Below are 19,804 nucleotides of genomic sequence, written 5' to 3'. Positions count from 1 at the left end.
TTAAATTTTTTTTTCAGTAGAGGAAAGAGATGATAGTCGGATGGAACCAAATCTGGTGAATAAGGAGTGTTCTAGTAATTCAAACCCTAAATCACGAATTTTCTGCATGGCAACATGAGATTTGTGTGCAGGGGCGTTGTCCTGCAAAAACAAAACACCTTTGGATAGCTTTCCGCTTCTTTTCTCTTTAATTTTTTCCCGTAGAGTGGTCAGTAATGTCGAATAGTAATCTCCGGTTATTGTTCTACCGTTATCCAAAAAATCAATCATGATTACTCCATGGCAATCCCAAAAAATTGAAGCAAGAACTTAGGTCTTGGAGAACCAGAGTGTCGCCATTCCATCGATTGTTGCTTTGTTTCTGGATCGTAGAAATATACCCAAGTCTCATCCATAGTAACAATTCGGTTTAAGAAGTCTGCATCGTTTTCAAATCGGGCACAGATCGAACGCGATATTTCTACCCTTGCACGCTTTTGGTCAATCAACATTCAAACATTTGGGGAATCATTTTGCACCATTTTTTCTCATGTCCAAATTGACTTGAACTATATGATGAACGCGTTCGTATGAAATATTCAGTGCTTCAGATAACCGTTTCAGCCCAATTCGACGGTCTGATAAAATGATGTCATGAACTGCATCGATATTTTCGGGGACTGACACAGAAACTGGCCTTCCCGATCGGTCATCATCTTCAATGGAAAATTCACCTCTGTTGAAGCTTGCAGTCCAGTTTTTCACGGTCGCATACGAAGGACATTGATCACCAAGGGTATTAAGCATATCTTCGTAAATCTGCTTACCTCTTAACCCTTTTAAATACAGGTACTTGATGATAACTGGATACTCCAATTTTTCGATTTTCACAATTTCGGTGGACATCTTCTTTCTTCAAATTTATTGCGTAACTCTGGTTTACTTTTTTGACCTCAAATCTCACACTGACACTTTTAATGAGTTATTGTTCGTTGCTATTGTAACGCAATAGAACTGGTCTAGGCTAACTAGATATCAATATATCCTCGTATACTCTTGGCAGTGTGAGTTTCTTTCTTAAAGTAATTAACACATTCAGAAGAGAACTTTCATATTCATGGATCACTGAAGAAGCACACGAACATTTCTATTCTTTTTCCTCCCTCATTTTGTGAACATACATATCTACAAGAAGGGTATAGTAAACTGAATCATAAAATTTTTTTGGATCGTTCTTCCATCCGCGATGGCTTCGCTAAACACTGGACTGTATGAAATATTCTTTCATACGAACCATAAAAACATAGCGTGAAAACAAAAACGACCATGGAAAGTGCAGGCTTGCGGGCTATTGTACGCTCCCTCGCACAGTCACATATACCAATTAATCAACTGAATATAAATGGGCCTAAACGAAGTTTCGAAGCCTGGAGCCACATCATTTTTTCATTATTTTCAATTTCCGTTTCCAGAAGTTGAATTGAATTCTAAACCAACTTTTATCAATCCGTATATGGTAATTTATATTTGATTATTTTTTCGAAGTGGAGATTGCTTCGGATAAACTGTTCGGGTGGCGTTTTGTGATTAATTGAGTGAAAAAGGAACTAATCCGTTCACACTAGAATCACTCTACCACTCACTATATTCGGAAATAAAAAAATTGGGAAAAATAATGATTATACAAATACGAATAAATCCGAGCAACTTTGGGAAAACTGTCAGTTGAAATTTCAGAAGAGAAAAAAATCAGAAGATTAAATAATTACAGGTGTTCTTGATTGTTGTATACACTGCATACAGTGTTGACAGTACCTCAGAAAAAAGGGTTATATTAGCTAATGGACTCCCTTTCGTTTGTTTCCGAATCATCGAATTCGATCAAGTTTTCAGCATAAAATTTCAACTTCCAAAAAAATTTTTTATACTGTTTTCATGCAAAAACATGCTTCTTTTAATTTCCAATACAAATTATTGAAACAAAAATAGTATTAGCACGAACATAAAAATTCTGGTATGGAAATGGAATTCATATTTCCATGATGAAATCATTAATTTCCTATATTGAAGCTTGAAATTGTGGGAGAATTAAACGATAACTTATCGTTTCGAAGATATTTGTTATATGAAAGTTTGTTTTCTTTATGCACAGATCTATTTTATTCGTCTGACTGTGTGTTGATAATCAACAGGGTTTACTTCAGTTTTGCAAAATTTTCCACAAAAAATACGTGTTCCAACATTAACAAACTAAGGAATCCCAAAATATCCAAACAATCGCTTTTTATTTCCAACACTTTGACTCCACAAATGACAATACGTTCAATTTTACTATTATTCGTAATAGAAAATTTATAATAACAGGTTTAGGGCCAGTCAGTGGTGAGACAAAACAAGTATTTCAAATAATGTTGAATAATATAATAATAATTGAATAATTTGATGGATTTGGTGAAACTTACAACATTAAACTATTAGGTATATGATTTAAGTTTTGCAAAATGACTTTCTGAAGACTCATCCCCAACCATTCGAATGAAGTAACGTCATTTAAATATCTAGTTTATCTTAATGTATGATTGAGGCGTTTATATTTTGCAAATAAACAAAATTGTGGCTTCAGATGATATTCGTTGAACCATTCGAGAATTGTTTAGTAGATATACTTAAAATGTTTTATTAATCAAGACATTATTCTTCCAGAAAATTCAAATTTTTTTTTCGAAATTCTAACTGCCCGAGATCCATCTTTTCAGCATCAGACTATAAATTTACCCATTCCAAAATGGGTCATATATTTTGTTATTGTTATTATAATTTATGTGTATTATTATATTGTATGAAATATTTTTTTATATGTCTTTTTTATTCAGAGCACCCAACAAATGTAGTGAAATGTTTCAGGCTTATTCATTAATTCAATGACATCCTGTTCCTGTATACTTTATAACCATTTCGCCACATTTGTGGTGTCCCGATTTCAGCCACATACATCCAGCAACCTCTGATTTTCAGTTCATGAGTAATCTCCAGAACTTCTATCATTTATTATCCGAAACTGTCATGGAGTTAACTGAATGTCGGCCATGAGACCGCTGGAGTTTATCAGAAGCAAATATCCTCGATTATTGTGGACCTTTGTCGTTCAAGTTTAACGAGGAGCGTATCAAATAGAGAACAAAACATTATCACATAGTAGGAATGATAGAACAATGGGACGAAGGATCCATTTGTAATTCTTCGACATTTATGACGTTGAGGTTTCTGGATTCGTGATACTCGGTAGGTACACCAACCATTTGCGAAGAATGGGTCAATTCCCTTGATAGGAAGTGTTCTTTGAGATTCAAATGAATATTCATGTCGCTTTCATGATATTCCTTCAATAGAATACTCAACTAGCCTATGCTCTCGCCCATGTAAGGAAGTACGTTCTCAGGAACATATTCTGGTTCAACAAAGATATATTTCAAGAGGTCGTTCATTCATTCATTCATTCATTGCTGTATTCCGTTACCGGGAATAAATACAAAAAGACGAAAAAAAAATTAAATTTGCGAACTGTCTTGTAATTTCTTAGGGCTAATTGCGACTATGTGCCCTCCTGTGGCTGAAGAGACCCAACTGTCCAACGCTAGTTGTTCCCAGTTATGATTGGCATTAACTGATTTTAGGGATTGATGTAGTATATACCGCTTATACTGGCCTCCTGGTTTTCGGGCTCCCTCTGAATTCGCCATACAGAGCTATTTTGAGGAGTCTTGTGTCTTGCATCCTCAGAATGTGGGCGCTCCATCTGAGTCGGGCCCTCGTTACTTGAGTCTCAATTGTTGTAAAACTCGCGCGTTGCAAGACTTCTGCATTCGAAACTTTGTGGAACCATCTGATGTGCATTATCTGTCTTAGATGACGTTGTTGCGTTTGTTCAAGCTGTCCCCTGTAGGGCGTCCAGCTTTCGTTGGGAGGACGACTGCTTTGTAAACAGCTGTCTTGGTCTTCAGATTGAGGTCGTGATTTTGAAACACTCTGGCCTTAAGCTTCCAGAATGCCCGTGATGCTGAATTGATACGGTTGTGTATTTTCGTGTCCAGGTTAGGCCTAGTATTTATGAAGCTACCCAAGTATTTGAACTGCTTGACCTGTTCTGGAGTTTCATCCTCCAGGCTGATATATGTTTGAAGGCTTTCTGGCGGACTTACTAGGATTTTGGTTTTGTCGATATTGAGTCTAAGGCCTAATGCTTCGTATATATGTATATACGTGTCCAGCATTATCTGTAGATAGATAAACATAAAGTTCGGCAACAATGGCGACCGCTGGTGATTATAGTGGTGAATTAACCAAGTTGAAAAAAGAAGTTTTAATAGAAATTATAATGTCAGGACAAGTGCCAGAGGGTGTAACTTTGAGTAATAACCTTCGAAAACATATAGTTTCAACTAGAGATCATTTTGTTGACTCCTTGGCAGATGTTTCAGAAAACGACAACAAAGTCGACAAGGACTTGAATGATCACTATTATCAATATAAACTAACCAAAGTGGAACTCGATGCATCGAGAAGACTATTGAAGGAGTTAGAGAAAACTATAGCCGATAAAAACTATATTATTGAACTTCTAAAATCCAAAAGAGGTTATGTAAACAATGATAACGTTGAAAGTGGAACTAGCGATGTTGCCGCTTTTGACAATGTTACGGAGTCCGAGGGAAAAAGTTCATTTACTGCTCGTAAAGAAAATAATAGAAATTCCAGACACAATCCAACGAGAAGAAGAGAGCCTACTGTGGGAACTTGCGACTCTTTACCCAGTACTGCAGATTCCGACGCCTCTTTTAGTGGAGCTATTAAACGTGCATGGCTTTATGTAGGAAGAGTAGATCAAAATGCAACGAATAGTAACGTTAAGAATTATCTGACAATGAAGTTTCCGGGTAGAGATTTTTATGTAGAGAAGCTACCTAAGAGGGACGATGCTAATAGTGTAGCCTTCAAGGTAGCAGCGGACATGTCACTGATGGATGAGTTACACAGACCTGAAACTTGGCCTAGTGGAGTTGTGGTAAAGCAGTTTAGGTTTCTTCGGAACTGGAAAAGAAATAAACCAGGACAAAACATCACAGGTAACCACTTTACTGAATATTAACATAAATGGCATAGGGAATAAAATAAATAAAATACGAATGTTCTTGGAACAGAACAGGATTGATATACTGTGTATTATAGAACATTTTATGCAGAAACAAAATGTTGATAATATTTTTTTGCACGGGTACACAATAGGAAGTATTTTTGCAAGAACTAGGTATATACATGGCGGATCAATGATTTTGGTTCGGAATGACATTAAATATATTGAAATTGAAAGAATTAAACATTTATCTGTTGAGAAAGATATTGAGCTTTCTGCTGTCGAGATAGAAGGTGGAAATTTGGTCATAGTTTCAGTTTACAGGTCTCCAAATGGTGACAGTAAAAGATTTCTCAATGTTATGGGTGAGGCTCTTTCTATGGTTGATAATGGTAAGAATATAGTACTAGCGGGAGATTTCAACATAGATTTTAGAAATAAAAGAGAAAGTCATGATTTAATGGTTTTATTTGATACGTTCAACATGAAAATTACAACAACTGAGATCAGTCGAATAAACGGAAAAAGATGTATAGATAACATTGTAGTTAACTTCGGAATGTCTGGATCTGCAACGAGAACAGAGAACATGCACATGGGAGATCATCTAGCACAAATAAGAAACTTACCTGTAACAACTCTGCGTGGCACGAAGGCTGAATTGGTTTCCATGAGGATATATGATTCTGTTGCTTTGGGTGGTTTTCAGAAGGCGTTGTCAGGTGTGAGGTGGAACGATGTTTTGTCTGGCCTCTCTGCTGAGGATGCTTATAATAATTTTCACAGCTATTTTTTACAGGCTTTCAATGAGTATTTTCCTGAAATTAAAAAAACAGTTCGATCATCTGGTTGTGATGACGTAGGAAACAAAAAATTTGAGTATAGCGAGAATCTCAAAGTGATGAAGAATAGACTGGATGCTTTAGGTATTATATCTCAGGTAACGAAAGATGATTTAATATATCAAGGTTACGTTGCCCTCAAAGAAAAATTTTTCAAAATGGTAGATATGGAAAAAAGGATTAAAAATGAGCAGTTCATAAATAATAGTGAAAACAAACAGAAGGCTGCTTGGAAGGTAGTTAATCGAGAAATTGGATCTACTAAAGCAAGAAAACAGAGAGTAAACTGCAGAAATTATAGTGGCGAGGCGGATGATTTCAATAATTTCTTCTTGGATGTCCCCAAACAGATATTTCGCGACATTGATTGCAGTTCCCCTGATCCTAGTATATATATGAAAAACTTCAATTTGCATAACAGAACTATGAATTCATTGTTTCTTGAGCCTACGGATCACTCTGAAATCAGCAGTATTCTGGCGAATCTGAAAAAATCAAAATCTGAGGACATATATGGTGTATCTAGTGAGTTCATCAAGCGACGCGATATATCCAGTATAATACTTGAACCTTTGGTGATAATAATGAACAAATGTCTGGCTGAGGGTGTATTTCCTAATAAGTTGAAGCATTCAAAGGTTGTACCAGTATATAAAAATGGTGACACTGAAAACTGTAGCAGCTATCGTCCTATCTCGGTTGTTCCAGTTTTTTCAAAGATTTTGGAAGTTATCATTAAGAAGCGCCTTGTGAAATATTTTGAGAGTCTGAAGCTGTTTGTTGAAGAGCAACATGGCTATCTAAAGGGACGATCTGTCATAACTGCAATCAATAGTGTGATTCAGAGTGCAATTATTGGTCAGGATGAGATGGAGCAGTTGATGGTGACCTGTCGAAAGCGTTCGATACGGTAGATCACCGGAACCTTCTTGAAAAATTGTCGTTTTATGGAGTCAGGGGTGTACCATTGGATCTTATGAAGTCCTACTTGGAATATAGAAGGCAGACTGTGAAATGGAAAGGAAAATATTCAGATACAAAAGAAGTATTGTGTGGAGTCCCTCAAGGGTCAATACTAGGACCCATACTTTTTATTATTTACATAAATGACCTAGTTTGTAATTTAAAGAGTGCTGATGCCTGCCTTTACGCCGATGATACCACGCTGATCTTGAAAGATGCCACAATTGATAAACTGCAGAAGAAAAACGAAATGACTATGAAGGACACAGGCTTGTGGATGTCATCTAACAGGTTAAAATTAAATAATGAGAAAACCCAAAGTTTGATCTTCAATCAGAAACCGGAGAAATCAGTTAAATTTCTCGGTATGTACATTGATAGTGGCCTGAATTGGATGAAACATATTGAGGTGTTAACCAAGAAACTTACCTCTGCAATTTTCAGTCTAAGAACCATCAAGACGGTTGTCACTTTGGGGGCTCTTAAGTCGGTATACTATGCCAATTTTCATAGTCACGTCAACTATGGCATAATGTTCTGGGGGACGACATCGGGGTCTCAGAGCATTTTCATCCTGCAAAAAAGAGCCATCAGAGTTATGTTCAACTTGGGTTATAATGAATCCTGCCGAGAGGCATTCAAGGATCATGGAATACTTACGGTTCCATCACTTTTCATTTACAACTTACTGTGCTATGTACATCAGAACTGGAAGGATTTTCCGACCAATTCTGTAAATCATGAATATCAAACAAGAAATAAAGATTCCTTGCAGATTCCAATGCATCGTCTGAAGCGCACACAGCAGGGCATTGACTTCTGGGGCCTCAAACTATACAATAAACTTCCTCCTGAGTTTCATGGCAGGCCCCTGATGATTTTCAAGAGGGAAGTCAAGAGGTTGCTTTTGGATGAGACTATATATTCCATAGAAGAGTTTTTGTTGAGAAAGAAAATGTGATAACTAATGACTGTTTTTTAATTTAATTTATTTGTTTGTATGTTATAACCTCGGTACTATTGTGATATTTTGTAATTATTTATTACTGTCGACACCATTTGTAATTTTTATTGCAAATAAAGATCCATCTATCTATCTATCTATCTACCTCTGGGCTGCTAGCTATAAGTGCGCAGTCGTCTGCATATTGAAGTTCTGTGATAAACTTTGAACGGGTTTTTGCTCTGAGGCGCTTCAGGTTTAAAAGCCTCCATGAAATTTGTAGAGGTTGAACCTACAAGATGCTGTCATCAAATTGCCAAATTTTGTATCCTTCGACTCTTAAGTGGACGTGTCCAGCAATAATAAAAATTTTTTTTTCGAACAAGTCAGATTTGCAGAACATATGTTAATTGGGCCCAAAGAAAGATATTTTTCAAAAGACTGACAATTCGGACGTAACGCAAGTTCACAACGAATGTTGAAAATGCAACAAAAATTGTTACTTGTACAGGGTTGGCTAATTTGGTGATACCTGTTTTTCTTTGAAAACAGTAGTTTAAAATGACTTAGAAAGACTGAGGGCGCGATGTATGATATATTTCTGAAACGGTAAAAAAATGGCGATTCTTTCTAAGGTATTTTGAACTGCTGTTATCATAAGAAAAAACACAACTATATGTTATAGCTCAGCAAATAAACCTGTAGGAAAAAATCATAGTACGCCACTGGATTGCTATAAAAAAAGTTTCTATACAATGTTTTCATTTCAAAATCCTAGCACAAACAGAAACTGAGATAATGATCAAAGTTGAAATCGCCAAATTCAAATTTTGGCCTATAACTCAAAAACAAACGAAGATGCAGTGGATGACATCATGAGTTTCTCGAAGAAAGACAACATAAATGGCACATTCATTTTCCTATATCGATTGAAATTTATTCTGGGAGGATTCTGCATTTCAATAAACTTTTTAGAGTTTTCACTCCCAATCTCTGAAACAAAATCAATCAAAAATGAAATAAACGATTTGCTCCTGCGTAAATTCTTGCACCAATTCGTCAGGAGCAAATCAACTAAAAAAAATTGTTGCCTGACAATGAACTGAAAAAGTACCTACCTACGCCATTTCTCAATGGATCATCATTTGAAAATTTAAAATCACTAATGATACGATCGGTCGTAGATATGCGTGCTAAATAGTAAACCGATTTGATACACTCTTCAATATTCATGTCCAAGGTGCAAAAATTCAAACAGTAGTAAACTATCCAATTCCATGAAAAAGATTTATGAAATCCAAATTCAACTTAGGTTACTGAATTCGAGTGATCTGTGTTCCAAAGTCCAAAATGTAGGTACTACCTTTGAGTTCCTTCTAGCTAGGAATCACAATCAATTAGTCCTACCATAATAGTAGGATAATTTCCTCAATGAATAATGCAAGCTCATACAGCCCATACAGAAGTGATATTCTATTAAATTCGATGAATAATTTACAAACCGATGTTGAACCCCGCATTCCCCCGAGAAGATGTGTGTTTGAAGCATCCAGATAAAATATCTAACTGGGCTAAAGTTTCTCCGAAAATATTCGTTGAGCCCGGTTTAATCCATTCATTCCCATGTTTAAGCCAGCACAAACTAATTTTCACTGGGTACACTTCAGGGAAGTTTCTTCTCCATTTGATTAATCTCTTTCGGACGTCAAGGTGAATATTCAGAAACTGAAACTGACAGAATTTGATCCTGAGGGGATTTCCAGTTAAACATTCTTCGAGGAGAGGACTCTTTTTCCATAGCTTTATCCAATTTCACGGAGAAAAGACACATTTTCATCGGAATCGCTTAATACTTGACATCAGGATCTGCTGAAAAATATCTGTTTCTATACCAATAAAGCCTAAACATATCTATCATTTCTAGATGTTACCTCAAGCCAAGGATTTTAGACAAAAAACAGGATGGCTCTTTCCTTATCTCCGCATATTGGACAATTTTGCTGGCGTCATTAGGCCTGCAGAAATGTTCGTTAATTGTATGTTCGCCTACTTCGGCTAAAGTTGTCTATAATCTTTGCGGAAAACCAATCATAGTGCTGCAATAGTGTAGGGCCGGTAACGGAGATAGCAGACAAAATTGCATACATAAATTTATTATTTTTTATTGAAAACAGGATATACATAAGATACTTGAGGATAATAATCAAAGGTTCAATGTACCTATCTCATCTTCATGATTATATTATTCAGTAAGAGTAGAAGACATCAAGCAAACAAAAGGTAGCAATATCCAATATCAAATTTTTAACTCGATATTGAAACATATCCTATACTCAGCTGGGAACCATTGAACAACATATTATGTTGTGCCAACAAAACTATTCAGAAATGTCCATTTCTGAACCATGTAATTTTTTTGGCATTATAGTTTCATTTAAGAGTGACTACTCTTCACGAGGCATGAAAATTCCTATTCCTTTTATAATGAATCGATCAGATTTTTTGATATCTTCATCTCTAATGTGCGTTTGTCGCACAAATTGATTTGGAGTCAATGCTTGCGGTAAGGTTTGTTTCTTTTTTTCTCTCAAAAATGTACTCCGAAAAGTTCTCTTGTCCCTGTGTCTTCTCTGACAACAATCACTGTTACACCCACGTACGCTACAAAATTGAAATATTCTCGAATGTTTTTTTTTATTTATAAATTTGTATTTCAAAATGTCCGACCTATATAGAAATGAAATTCAATATTTGTTGCTTTAATACTTCAAAATTCACTACCACTATCGATTTCCACTTCGAATGAACTTATTTACATAAAATTCTGTCTGCGTGTCGTTGGTATGTGAAAAACATTTGTTAAGTATCACATAAATGGCCTTAGGTAACCCTTAAAATTTTAGGTTTGTTAGTGAATACCAAGAAAATTTTGTCATACATACATTATATTCCTAAAAAATATGAAAACCTAATAAGAGCTGGTGATATGTCTTGTAACGACACTTGCTTGTTTTCAGTAAAAATCAAGCCTTGTTTTAAATGTCCGTTTCTCTGAATTTTCCAGTTGAAGCAATGCAACACCGTCTGCTGGAGATTTCAGTTTCAATTCAGATATTCCTTTCATTTCAGAAATATTTCTCATCAGATCCTCAAAAATTAAATTCAAATTCCGTTAAATTGAAATTTTCATCAGTAATCCGCCGTAAAAATATTTTTCCGTCCACAAAAACACCGTTGATTTGATGGATTTAACATAAAACAACGTGGATTACAGATAACGACAGTTTCTTTTACCGATAAAGAGTTAACCGCCACCGAGAATATTTCTTCTGGGGAGAATATTCCAGAATACCGAATTTTTGGATGCAATTTTGATCACATGACCGTCCACATGTTGGAAAGTTGATAAATAGGGCCGCACCAACGATGATTATTCATTACTCAGCTCTTGATTCATTCATTTATTCCTTATTCAGCTCTTGATTTTCAATATTCTGCTATTAATTCTCTAAATTCGAGAATCCTGCGATCCGTTTTTTTGGTGGGACCGTACTGCGACCGTACTGGAGCAAATCGTAAGTCTTGATACCGCACACTTAGTGATTCAAAGTTGCATTCTTTTATTTGTCTGACTGTGCTATCCCTTATTGTTCATTTTCCTTTGTAACGCAGACTTCCGTCGCTTGGCTCTCTGGTGAACCAAGACCAATCGACGGAAGTCTCGAAGTCTTTCCGCTGGTAATACTTGACGTATACACCCACGGTTGCCACGGAAATACCACAGCAATCTACCCCGTCCTTCCCCTGTTGTGTCCCGTATTCTGACTGAGTCAAGTTAATTTGAATGTTGTTTGATTCATTAATTTCACTGTGTTGATTTTGTATTTCTGACCCGGTGACAGATTAATTATTCCATTTCTGGTTTCCAAAGTACTTGTTATCGCTACCACCTCAGATAACCCCGAACTCTGTCTCCGACTAGTAGATACCTGGGTGGGTTTGTTATTCCTAGCAAATAGCGAATAGCTGGCGCTCGAGATTAAACCCTTGAAAACTGAACCCGTTACAGTCTATTAAAAAACAAATTAAAAAGAAGAGGCGAAGAATGAACTTAAAAAAAGGTTCAAAAAAAGAAACTAGAAGCTTTGTATGAATGACATGAAAAATGTAATTCCTGAAGAAAAGAACATCCTTCGTTTCGAGGTATTCAAGAAGCTATTATGAAAGCGTATAATGAATCTTCACCAGACCAGAAGCATGCAAGAGCATCGCTTTGACTATGTGCTGGGTATAAAAAATATTTAGATCCCGTTATTTCCATGAATGAAGATTAACCTTCCTTAGCAAAGCAGCAATACATAAAATGATGCTGATTCTTCAATGAACCTGAGAAGTTTACCATATACTTACTGTATATCGATTTTTTTTTGCTTCTCTAGAGGGCTTTCATGGAACTTTGAAAACCAGATCATACCTTCATTTCTTTCGAAAGCATGATCATTTCATTAGGTGTCCATAATGAAATTTGTGAAACTCTTCAATTTCTGAGTCTATTGAAAAAGTGAACACTCAGAATGGTTAAATTTCCTCCTCACATATTTTAATTTCATTTGAACTTTCAAACTCAAATGGTTATGGGATAACGGATTACTAGGATTATCTTTTGCTGTGCTCATAACTTCTTCAATAACATCGGAAGAGCTCAAGGATTGATTTGATTGGCGAGCAATCCATTTGGCACCAATTATCCGCATTTCCAATGTAATTTCCCAATTTTCCATAATTTCCCTGCAGACCATCTCCCAAACAACTCGATTTATTCCAGGTAAATGCCTCGTTACATCGACCCATTTTCGCCTGCAAGCACGCGATCCAAAATGTAGGCGAATGTGAGTTATGGCTTTCCTGTTCACCCCCGAAATTCTATATTTCATTACGCCGCTAAATGAACAATGGCTGCAATTTGGAAGACGACCCCGCCATTATATTTCTTGTGTTGCGTTACCTGCGGATGGGGCGCGCCCAAGGAGATTTCGGAATTCAATTCGAGACAGGGCTTTTATGCGGGATCTTACATTCGAAATGGGAGAAAAATACGCTGGAATTGCGTGAATTAGGTAACAATGAGCTCCGAACGCCGTTTTCTTTTCCATTCGAGGAAGTGACGCTCAGGGGTGCTTTAAAAGAAAGATTAACCAAGTAGATCTACTAAAGCATTCAGATGAATAGCACCCTACTTATGGGATATTGGTGTTGATTGCCGGAAATTTTGGGCGTGATTTCAATGCCTACAAACTGGGGATCGTACTGTCATGAAATTTTAGCTCAATAGAGTCTACAGGATGGTGACAAATTCTATGCTCTCCACTACTATCCTTCAAACTATACCAGATAGAAATTACCTTCATTGACAAACAAGTTCTACGCTCTGATTCTTCCAACATGACGTCTTTCAAATCTTAATATCTCCTTTTTTCTAGATTTATATTGAAGAGCATCTTCGAGTAAAATTAAATTATTCATTGAATTTTAAGATTAATTTGGAAAGTTTTCGTTTAAAGTTGAAATCGACATAACAATATATACTAACTGACAGAGAAAATGTAACACCGAGAAGGAGCTGTTTAAATTTCCAATTTTTTTTAATAAAACATAGATTGTATTTAGAGAAGTAAATGAATGTCTTTTCACGTGAACATTTTTGATTACTCAAATATTGTAGTCGTTTTTTGCAAATTTATTAAATTTCACAACAAACCAGCTGTTTGAGGAAATCCAAAGTCGATACTTAGTTGTTAAAATGCCTAGAGCACTTAGGTATACGCGGAATTTCTCGCCAGCTAAGTGAATTTAAAAGAGGTCAAATTATTGGTCTACAGGAGGCGGGGTTGTCATTTCGAGAAACAGAAATCCAACTACTGTTATAAGATGTTGTCAAGCGTGGTTCGATAATGCCCAAAATCGAAGAAAAGTAGGCACCGGACGTCGAAGGGGCACAAATGAAGTTCAACATCGGCGTCTAAGACTTATGGCCGTTAGAAACCGATTTACGACAACGACAACTCGATCTTTGGCAGATGAGTGGTTAGGAGAATAAGGCCATCCTACAACTGTCCGAACGATTTACCGCTGTATAAGGTCTTTTGGACTGCAGCATTATCGACCCCATCTTGTGTTACCTCTTACGGTTGAGCATCGCCGGCAACGATTACAGTGGTCGCAGAGAACAACATTGGAATGTAGAATGGTATCAGGTCGTCTTTTCTGATGAATCTCGATTCTCCTTGGGTGCACATATGATGGCCCAAGAAGGGTTAGACGACATCGGGCAGAAAGACGTGAACCTCATTTTGATGTTGAGGACAGTAGGCGTTATGATATGGGGTGCTATTGCACATGCAAGTAGGTCACCTTTGGTCTTTATTCGGGATAACATGACATCGTTTCGTTACCTGCAAGAAATAGTGGAGCCATATGTTCTCCTTTACCTTAACCGGCTTGAGAATCCAATATTTCAGCAGGATAATGGTCGACCTCATGTTGCCAGAGTTAGTTTAAACTTTTTTGACGCAACCCATGTAAATCTTTTACCATGGCCGCCCAGATCCCCCGATCTTTTGCCCATTGAGCATGTTTGGAACATCATGGATAGAAGGCTTGGAAATTTACCCCAGCCCCCACGGACTTTGACGGCTCTGAGACATGAAGTACAGGTAGCTGGGAATAGTACCCCTTTAAGAAGAAATAGACCAATAGGAGTGTATAACCTTGCTGGACAAACACATCATTAACAAATATAATTGAAAAAATTGCTATACTCCTTGCTATACCATCTATTTTTTACCCAAAAAAATTAAAATTTAAACAGCTCCTTCTGGGTGATGCAGTTTCTTTGTCAGTTAGTATACTTCAAAAATTAGCTGGTTCTTCATGAGATGCTGATGCCATCACACTTCGTACGGCCAGGCCCGGATCTAGGGGGGGGGCAAGCGGGGCGCTTGCCCCGGGCGCCAGCCTAAGGGGGCGCCAAAATCAACCAGAGGTTGAAATTTTTTTACTTTTGATTTTCTCGGAAAAAATTAATTTCCTAGTGCTAAAATGGAAACTGTAGAATGGAAACATGATAAACCATCACTATGCCTAAAATATTTAAAATCAATGAGAGATAAATTAACTGCATATTATTCAGTCATCTACGAATGACCGCCACACTTGGGTGAAATAGGTTGAAAGATCTGATATGTTTACACTGCGTCGCAAGCAGTAATTTTTTTGCCTGGGGAATTGCCGACTCATCGCCTTCTCATCTGGAACTAAGGCCCAAAATTTCCGATTTTCTATAGACCATAACATAAAAACTAATCCTTTCAGCATAATTCTGTTTGCATATTCGTAATCTATGCCTTAGTAAAAACACCAATTTTGGTGGAAATCGGTAAGATCGAAATTTTTTCAAATTTTCCATAGATATACCGAGTTTTTCACCATAATTTGAGCCCCCCTTTAACTTTGTTACTAAGAGAGGTACAAAAAAATGTTTTTTACAAAAGTTTCACGAAATTGAGTTTTTTTTTAAATGTTTTCACAAAATGAAATATATACAAAGTGGGCGGTTTTCTGAAGAATATTTTTGGTCTCCGATCAAAACCGAATTCATTCTGTACACTAATTCGAGGGCATAGAACACGAATATGCAAACAGATATTTAAAAAAAAAATTGCTTTTCAAGTTATGGTCGATGGAAAATCGGAAATTTTGGACCTTCGCGGAAAAATTCATAAAATCTGAACCGTTCGAGATAGATGAATGAAGTGTGGATTTTTATATTTGCAAAGAACCAATTCATCACCAAAAAAGCAGCATATGACTAGTGCCTTTTTTCTAGCTGCTACAGCTCCTCAAAGTTGACCAATATTTCCGAAATTTTGCACTAAAAGTGATTTATTCCTCAAAATACTGATCCTCCAAAAATCTAATTGCATATTCGTGATCTACCTTGAATTAATATGTAAAATGATCTGGGTCGATATATGTAGTTACAAAAATAAATTTTTGTTCGGAATAATTTCGTTCATGAAGCGCGGGTAAAAACGATAGACGATGGCGGGTTGCAAACGACATTCTTGTAAATACAAACTTTTCAATTTTTTTCTATTTATGCAATTTTTGGGAGTATTTTGGGAAAAGAATAACTTTTAATGGAACAATGAGAAAAATATCTTTTGATGGAACAATGGGAAAAAAATATGAGTGATTTTTTCCCAAAGTACTCATCTTAGGAAAAATCTAATTGCATATTCGTAATCTATACGACCTCGAACTAGTGAAAAAAATAACTCGGGTTGAAAGTGATGACGAATATGCAATTAGATTTTTTTTCCTACGATCCTGCTTAGAAGAGGGGGTGGCGCCATCATGAATATTTGCCCCGGTCAGAAAAAATCGTAGATCCGGGCCTGCGTACGGCAGCTTTGGCGTTAGTTTTTTCTGCTGCTAAGTACCGTTGCTCTGTTTGGTTCAACAGTGCTCACGTCAATAAAATCGATATCCTACTCAAAGATTCTAGGAGGATTGTTACTGGAACCATCAACCACCCCTGCATTGGATACCAGTTCTTTCAAACATGAAATAATAATATAATAATGATTTACTTTTAAGGAGGCTAAGTACCCATGCCTTCAATAAATTTCTTATACGTGCATTTTCGTATGCCAGAAAGGTTCTGAACTAATAAGTGTTGATTGTATTCCCTCTCTGGCGAGTATGTTGGCCTTTTCGTTTCTTCGTTAAAAAAGAGAGCGGGTTACCTAAAGGAACCCCATACCTAAAAAAGAAGCTTTCATAGATGTCGTAGAAAAAAATTAATTAAAGGAAAAACAGTCATTCCGAAATGCTTGATTATCTTGCTACTTCCAGATTCTATTTTCCATTGAATAATTTCGACATTTCATGAATTGTATCTAATAAATTGTTTGTTTAGATAGTCGAGACTTTATCATAACATTTAATTTTATCCATATTTTCCGGAAGTTACCTTGTTCGGAGTTCGAAATGGCTTTTATCCCTTATTCCAAGTTTTTCTTTCATGACTTTGGGAGTTTAAATTTTAGATTACGATGATAGTTTAGTGTCTGAAAATTAAATGGAATAGAAGTTTTAACGGCATGCAGACAAAAATTCAATTCAATTCTTGACTTAATTAAAGATATGGGTTGTAATGTCAAAATCTCGAGTTTTGATGAATTCGTTTTGTCCAATATGATGATCTTCCCATAAACATCCTGTACATTTTAGGTCAAAAGAGCCAATAGTGTTTCAATACTGCATAATAGAAAAATTTACAATATCAAAAATTTTTTGAAAAAAAAATTGCTATTCAGCAGAAATATTCTTAGAAGTATAACCTCCCGGTTCCACCGTTTTTTTCATAAACTGTTGACTTTGTACCCAAGGTGTGGCATACTTTTGGAATCAGCTATCTGCCGATGTAAAGATATACTGTGTGTGCCATTTGAAATGAGAAAGTAGTAGGCTGTTGCCGGTATAACCGGAAGTTGCAGAGGTCTGAAAACGTTTTACGGAGAAAGTTCATTCTCGAAAACTCAAACATGCAAATGTTCAGCACGAAATTTTTAATTTTTTTACCATAAACTAATAGGTAGGTCATATCGGTGAATCAACTTGTATATAATGGTGGAAGTGATTGCGGCTTGGTGAATGCCATCCTATAATCCCTGCACTTCGAAATTTTTTGCAACTACATTTATGAAATTTATTTTTATATAGAAGTCTGTAGAAGTCGGTAGTGATTTCAAAACAGTCTGTGTATTGTAAATTTTCATTACAATGGACTCAGATCTGAGCAGGTCATAAAAAATGTCATAAAGCAAATATGGGAAACCTCATCTGTAGTAACTCGGGATGCAAGTGGATTTAATCTCGAAAGTATTTCACTGAGAAAATTAATTTTCATCCTGCTTCTGTTCCAACATCAGAATTCTTAACGAATGGAGTCAATTTCGAGGAACAACTTTCCGACATGGAGAAACTTTTCATATTGTTTGGAACTCTTGTTTAACCAACTACAAAACATACTGCGTTGAGGTGATGGAAGGGACAATGGATTTAATTTGAGAAGGAAAATGACTGTTAATGTTCTCTGCTGTGAACGGTTGTATTTGATTTCCTCCAGGTTATATCGTAGGTGTTGTATTGTTTTCCGGAATTATCACAGCCGTTGGTCTTTATGAGATAGATGTAGGTATGTGTTTACAAGAAACCGTGATGGCAGTCAATCCCCATACCACAAATAAATGAAAAGCAGATGCTGACCATGGTTTCGGTCTCATTTGACCTCATCAGAGCAACATAGCTTTTTTCTCCGATGGAGAACGTTTGGAATTGATGTAACCTTATTCAATGTTGTCATGTTCTACTGGGTATTATTTACCCAGAGCGCCATCCAACATGAAACGGTATCCGATTAAATTCCCTCCAGATAGAAACCCCGACGAAGTCAATAGCATATGTCCCATATTTTCTCTAATTCAGTACGCCGATTCGCTTTGCGAACAACAGACGTGAGACCAGTTGAGAAGTCTGTTAACACGTTCAGATGACGGCAGAAATGATGTACCTCTGGCATCATCAGTACTCAGTAGTCGCTGTGTTACTGAATATTACTCAGTAGCGCTTGCCAGTATTTAATAAGGGTCCATCAATTACAAACGTTCTCCATCGGAGAAAAAAGCTATGTTGCTCTGATGGGGTCAAATGAGACCGAAACCATGGTCAGCATCTGCTTTTCTTCGATGGAGCGTACTCCATTTGGGGCCTTGACGACGGCAAATTGGCTAGTTCAATTCAGATCGTAACACTTGTTGATATTCATATCAGCGGGTGGTATACATCTGAATTTATCCTCATTATAAATTATAATTTTTTCAATTGAATAGTCAACTATCCACGAATGTATAATCCTAAAAAGCACCAATCAACTTAAGATAAACTTAATAGAAGGTGAATAAAAGGATGAATTATCGATGAAGAGACTTGCTTGTTTTTATGATACCTTTATCATCACTCATCTCACTCCTAAAGCTCTCCACAGACGAAACGAATGAATAGGTGCAATTTGCTGAAAACCCCCACGGGCTTTGCCAACATCGGCGAAATAAATTCAGCCATCATGTTGTTATGGTGGAGAAATTCACCTCCGTTTTATTTTTCAGTTCCTCCGACGGGTGTCCAAGTGAGCGATGACTTCGGACTAGTGAAAAATGGAATAACCACTTCGTACGCCGAGGGGGCCAGTTTGACCCTTACATGCAGCGCCACCGGCGGGAAACCCTTGGCCAGGGTGAGTATCAAGCAAGATTGATTGATTGTCTTTCGCAGGGCTTAAAACAGATGCCCTTCCAAGCGTGCAATTAAATCTGCGGAGATACCTCTTCACTCAGTTTGTTCAGTCTATTTGAATAGCTGGGTGTGTTTTAACGCGATCGCAGAGTTTGATTACCCGACTCTGGGCACGCTTGAGTTCTTACTTTTATCTTTACTCAGGCATCTGGAGGACGGAGTAAAGTTTTGGATAGTGTTTACAAGGAGTCCAGTAAAGGGAGGAAAATTGGCGCATATTGCGAAAAGATGTTTCTTGGCATAAGTCTGAATATTTTCAAGCCAAATATTCAATAAAATATATTTAGATGAAAACTTTTTTTCACTTTTGCATATGAGAACAATAATTGCTCTTAGGTTCAACCAGTTTAAAGTTATGAATACAAAATAAGGACATATTCAAGGCTTGTAGTTTGATCGTTTTATAGTGGATGTCATAAAACTTTGATTGTTCGATCAACGATTTGACAGTTACTCTATTTCTAAAATGAAATCACTGAAACCTTTTAATTTCTGAATATATTGAAGAAGAACCAATTGAGAATCATT

General features: G+C 36.6%; 1 protein-coding gene across 4 annotated transcripts in view; it reads left to right on the top strand.

Moving 5' to 3' along the window:
* The window catches only part of LOC123308564 (nephrin-like), a 508,306-nt gene that overhangs the window by 160,727 nt on the left and 327,775 nt on the right, over positions 1-19,804 (top strand). For all 4 annotated transcript variants that reach the window (XM_044891287.1, XM_044891288.1, XM_044891285.1 and 1 more), the window contains exon 3: positions 19,090-19,217. In XM_044891287.1, the coding sequence (XP_044747222.1) occupies positions 19,090-19,217 (128 nt within the window). The remainder of the gene's footprint in view (positions 1-19,089; positions 19,218-19,804) is intronic.

This window comes from Coccinella septempunctata, chromosome 2 (genome assembly GCF_907165205.1).
Source record: "Coccinella septempunctata chromosome 2, icCocSept1.1, whole genome shotgun sequence".
Taxonomy (NCBI): domain Eukaryota; kingdom Metazoa; phylum Arthropoda; class Insecta; order Coleoptera; family Coccinellidae; genus Coccinella; species Coccinella septempunctata.
Note: the sequence above shows the minus strand (reverse complement) of the source record. Positions and strands in the feature narration are given on the sequence as shown.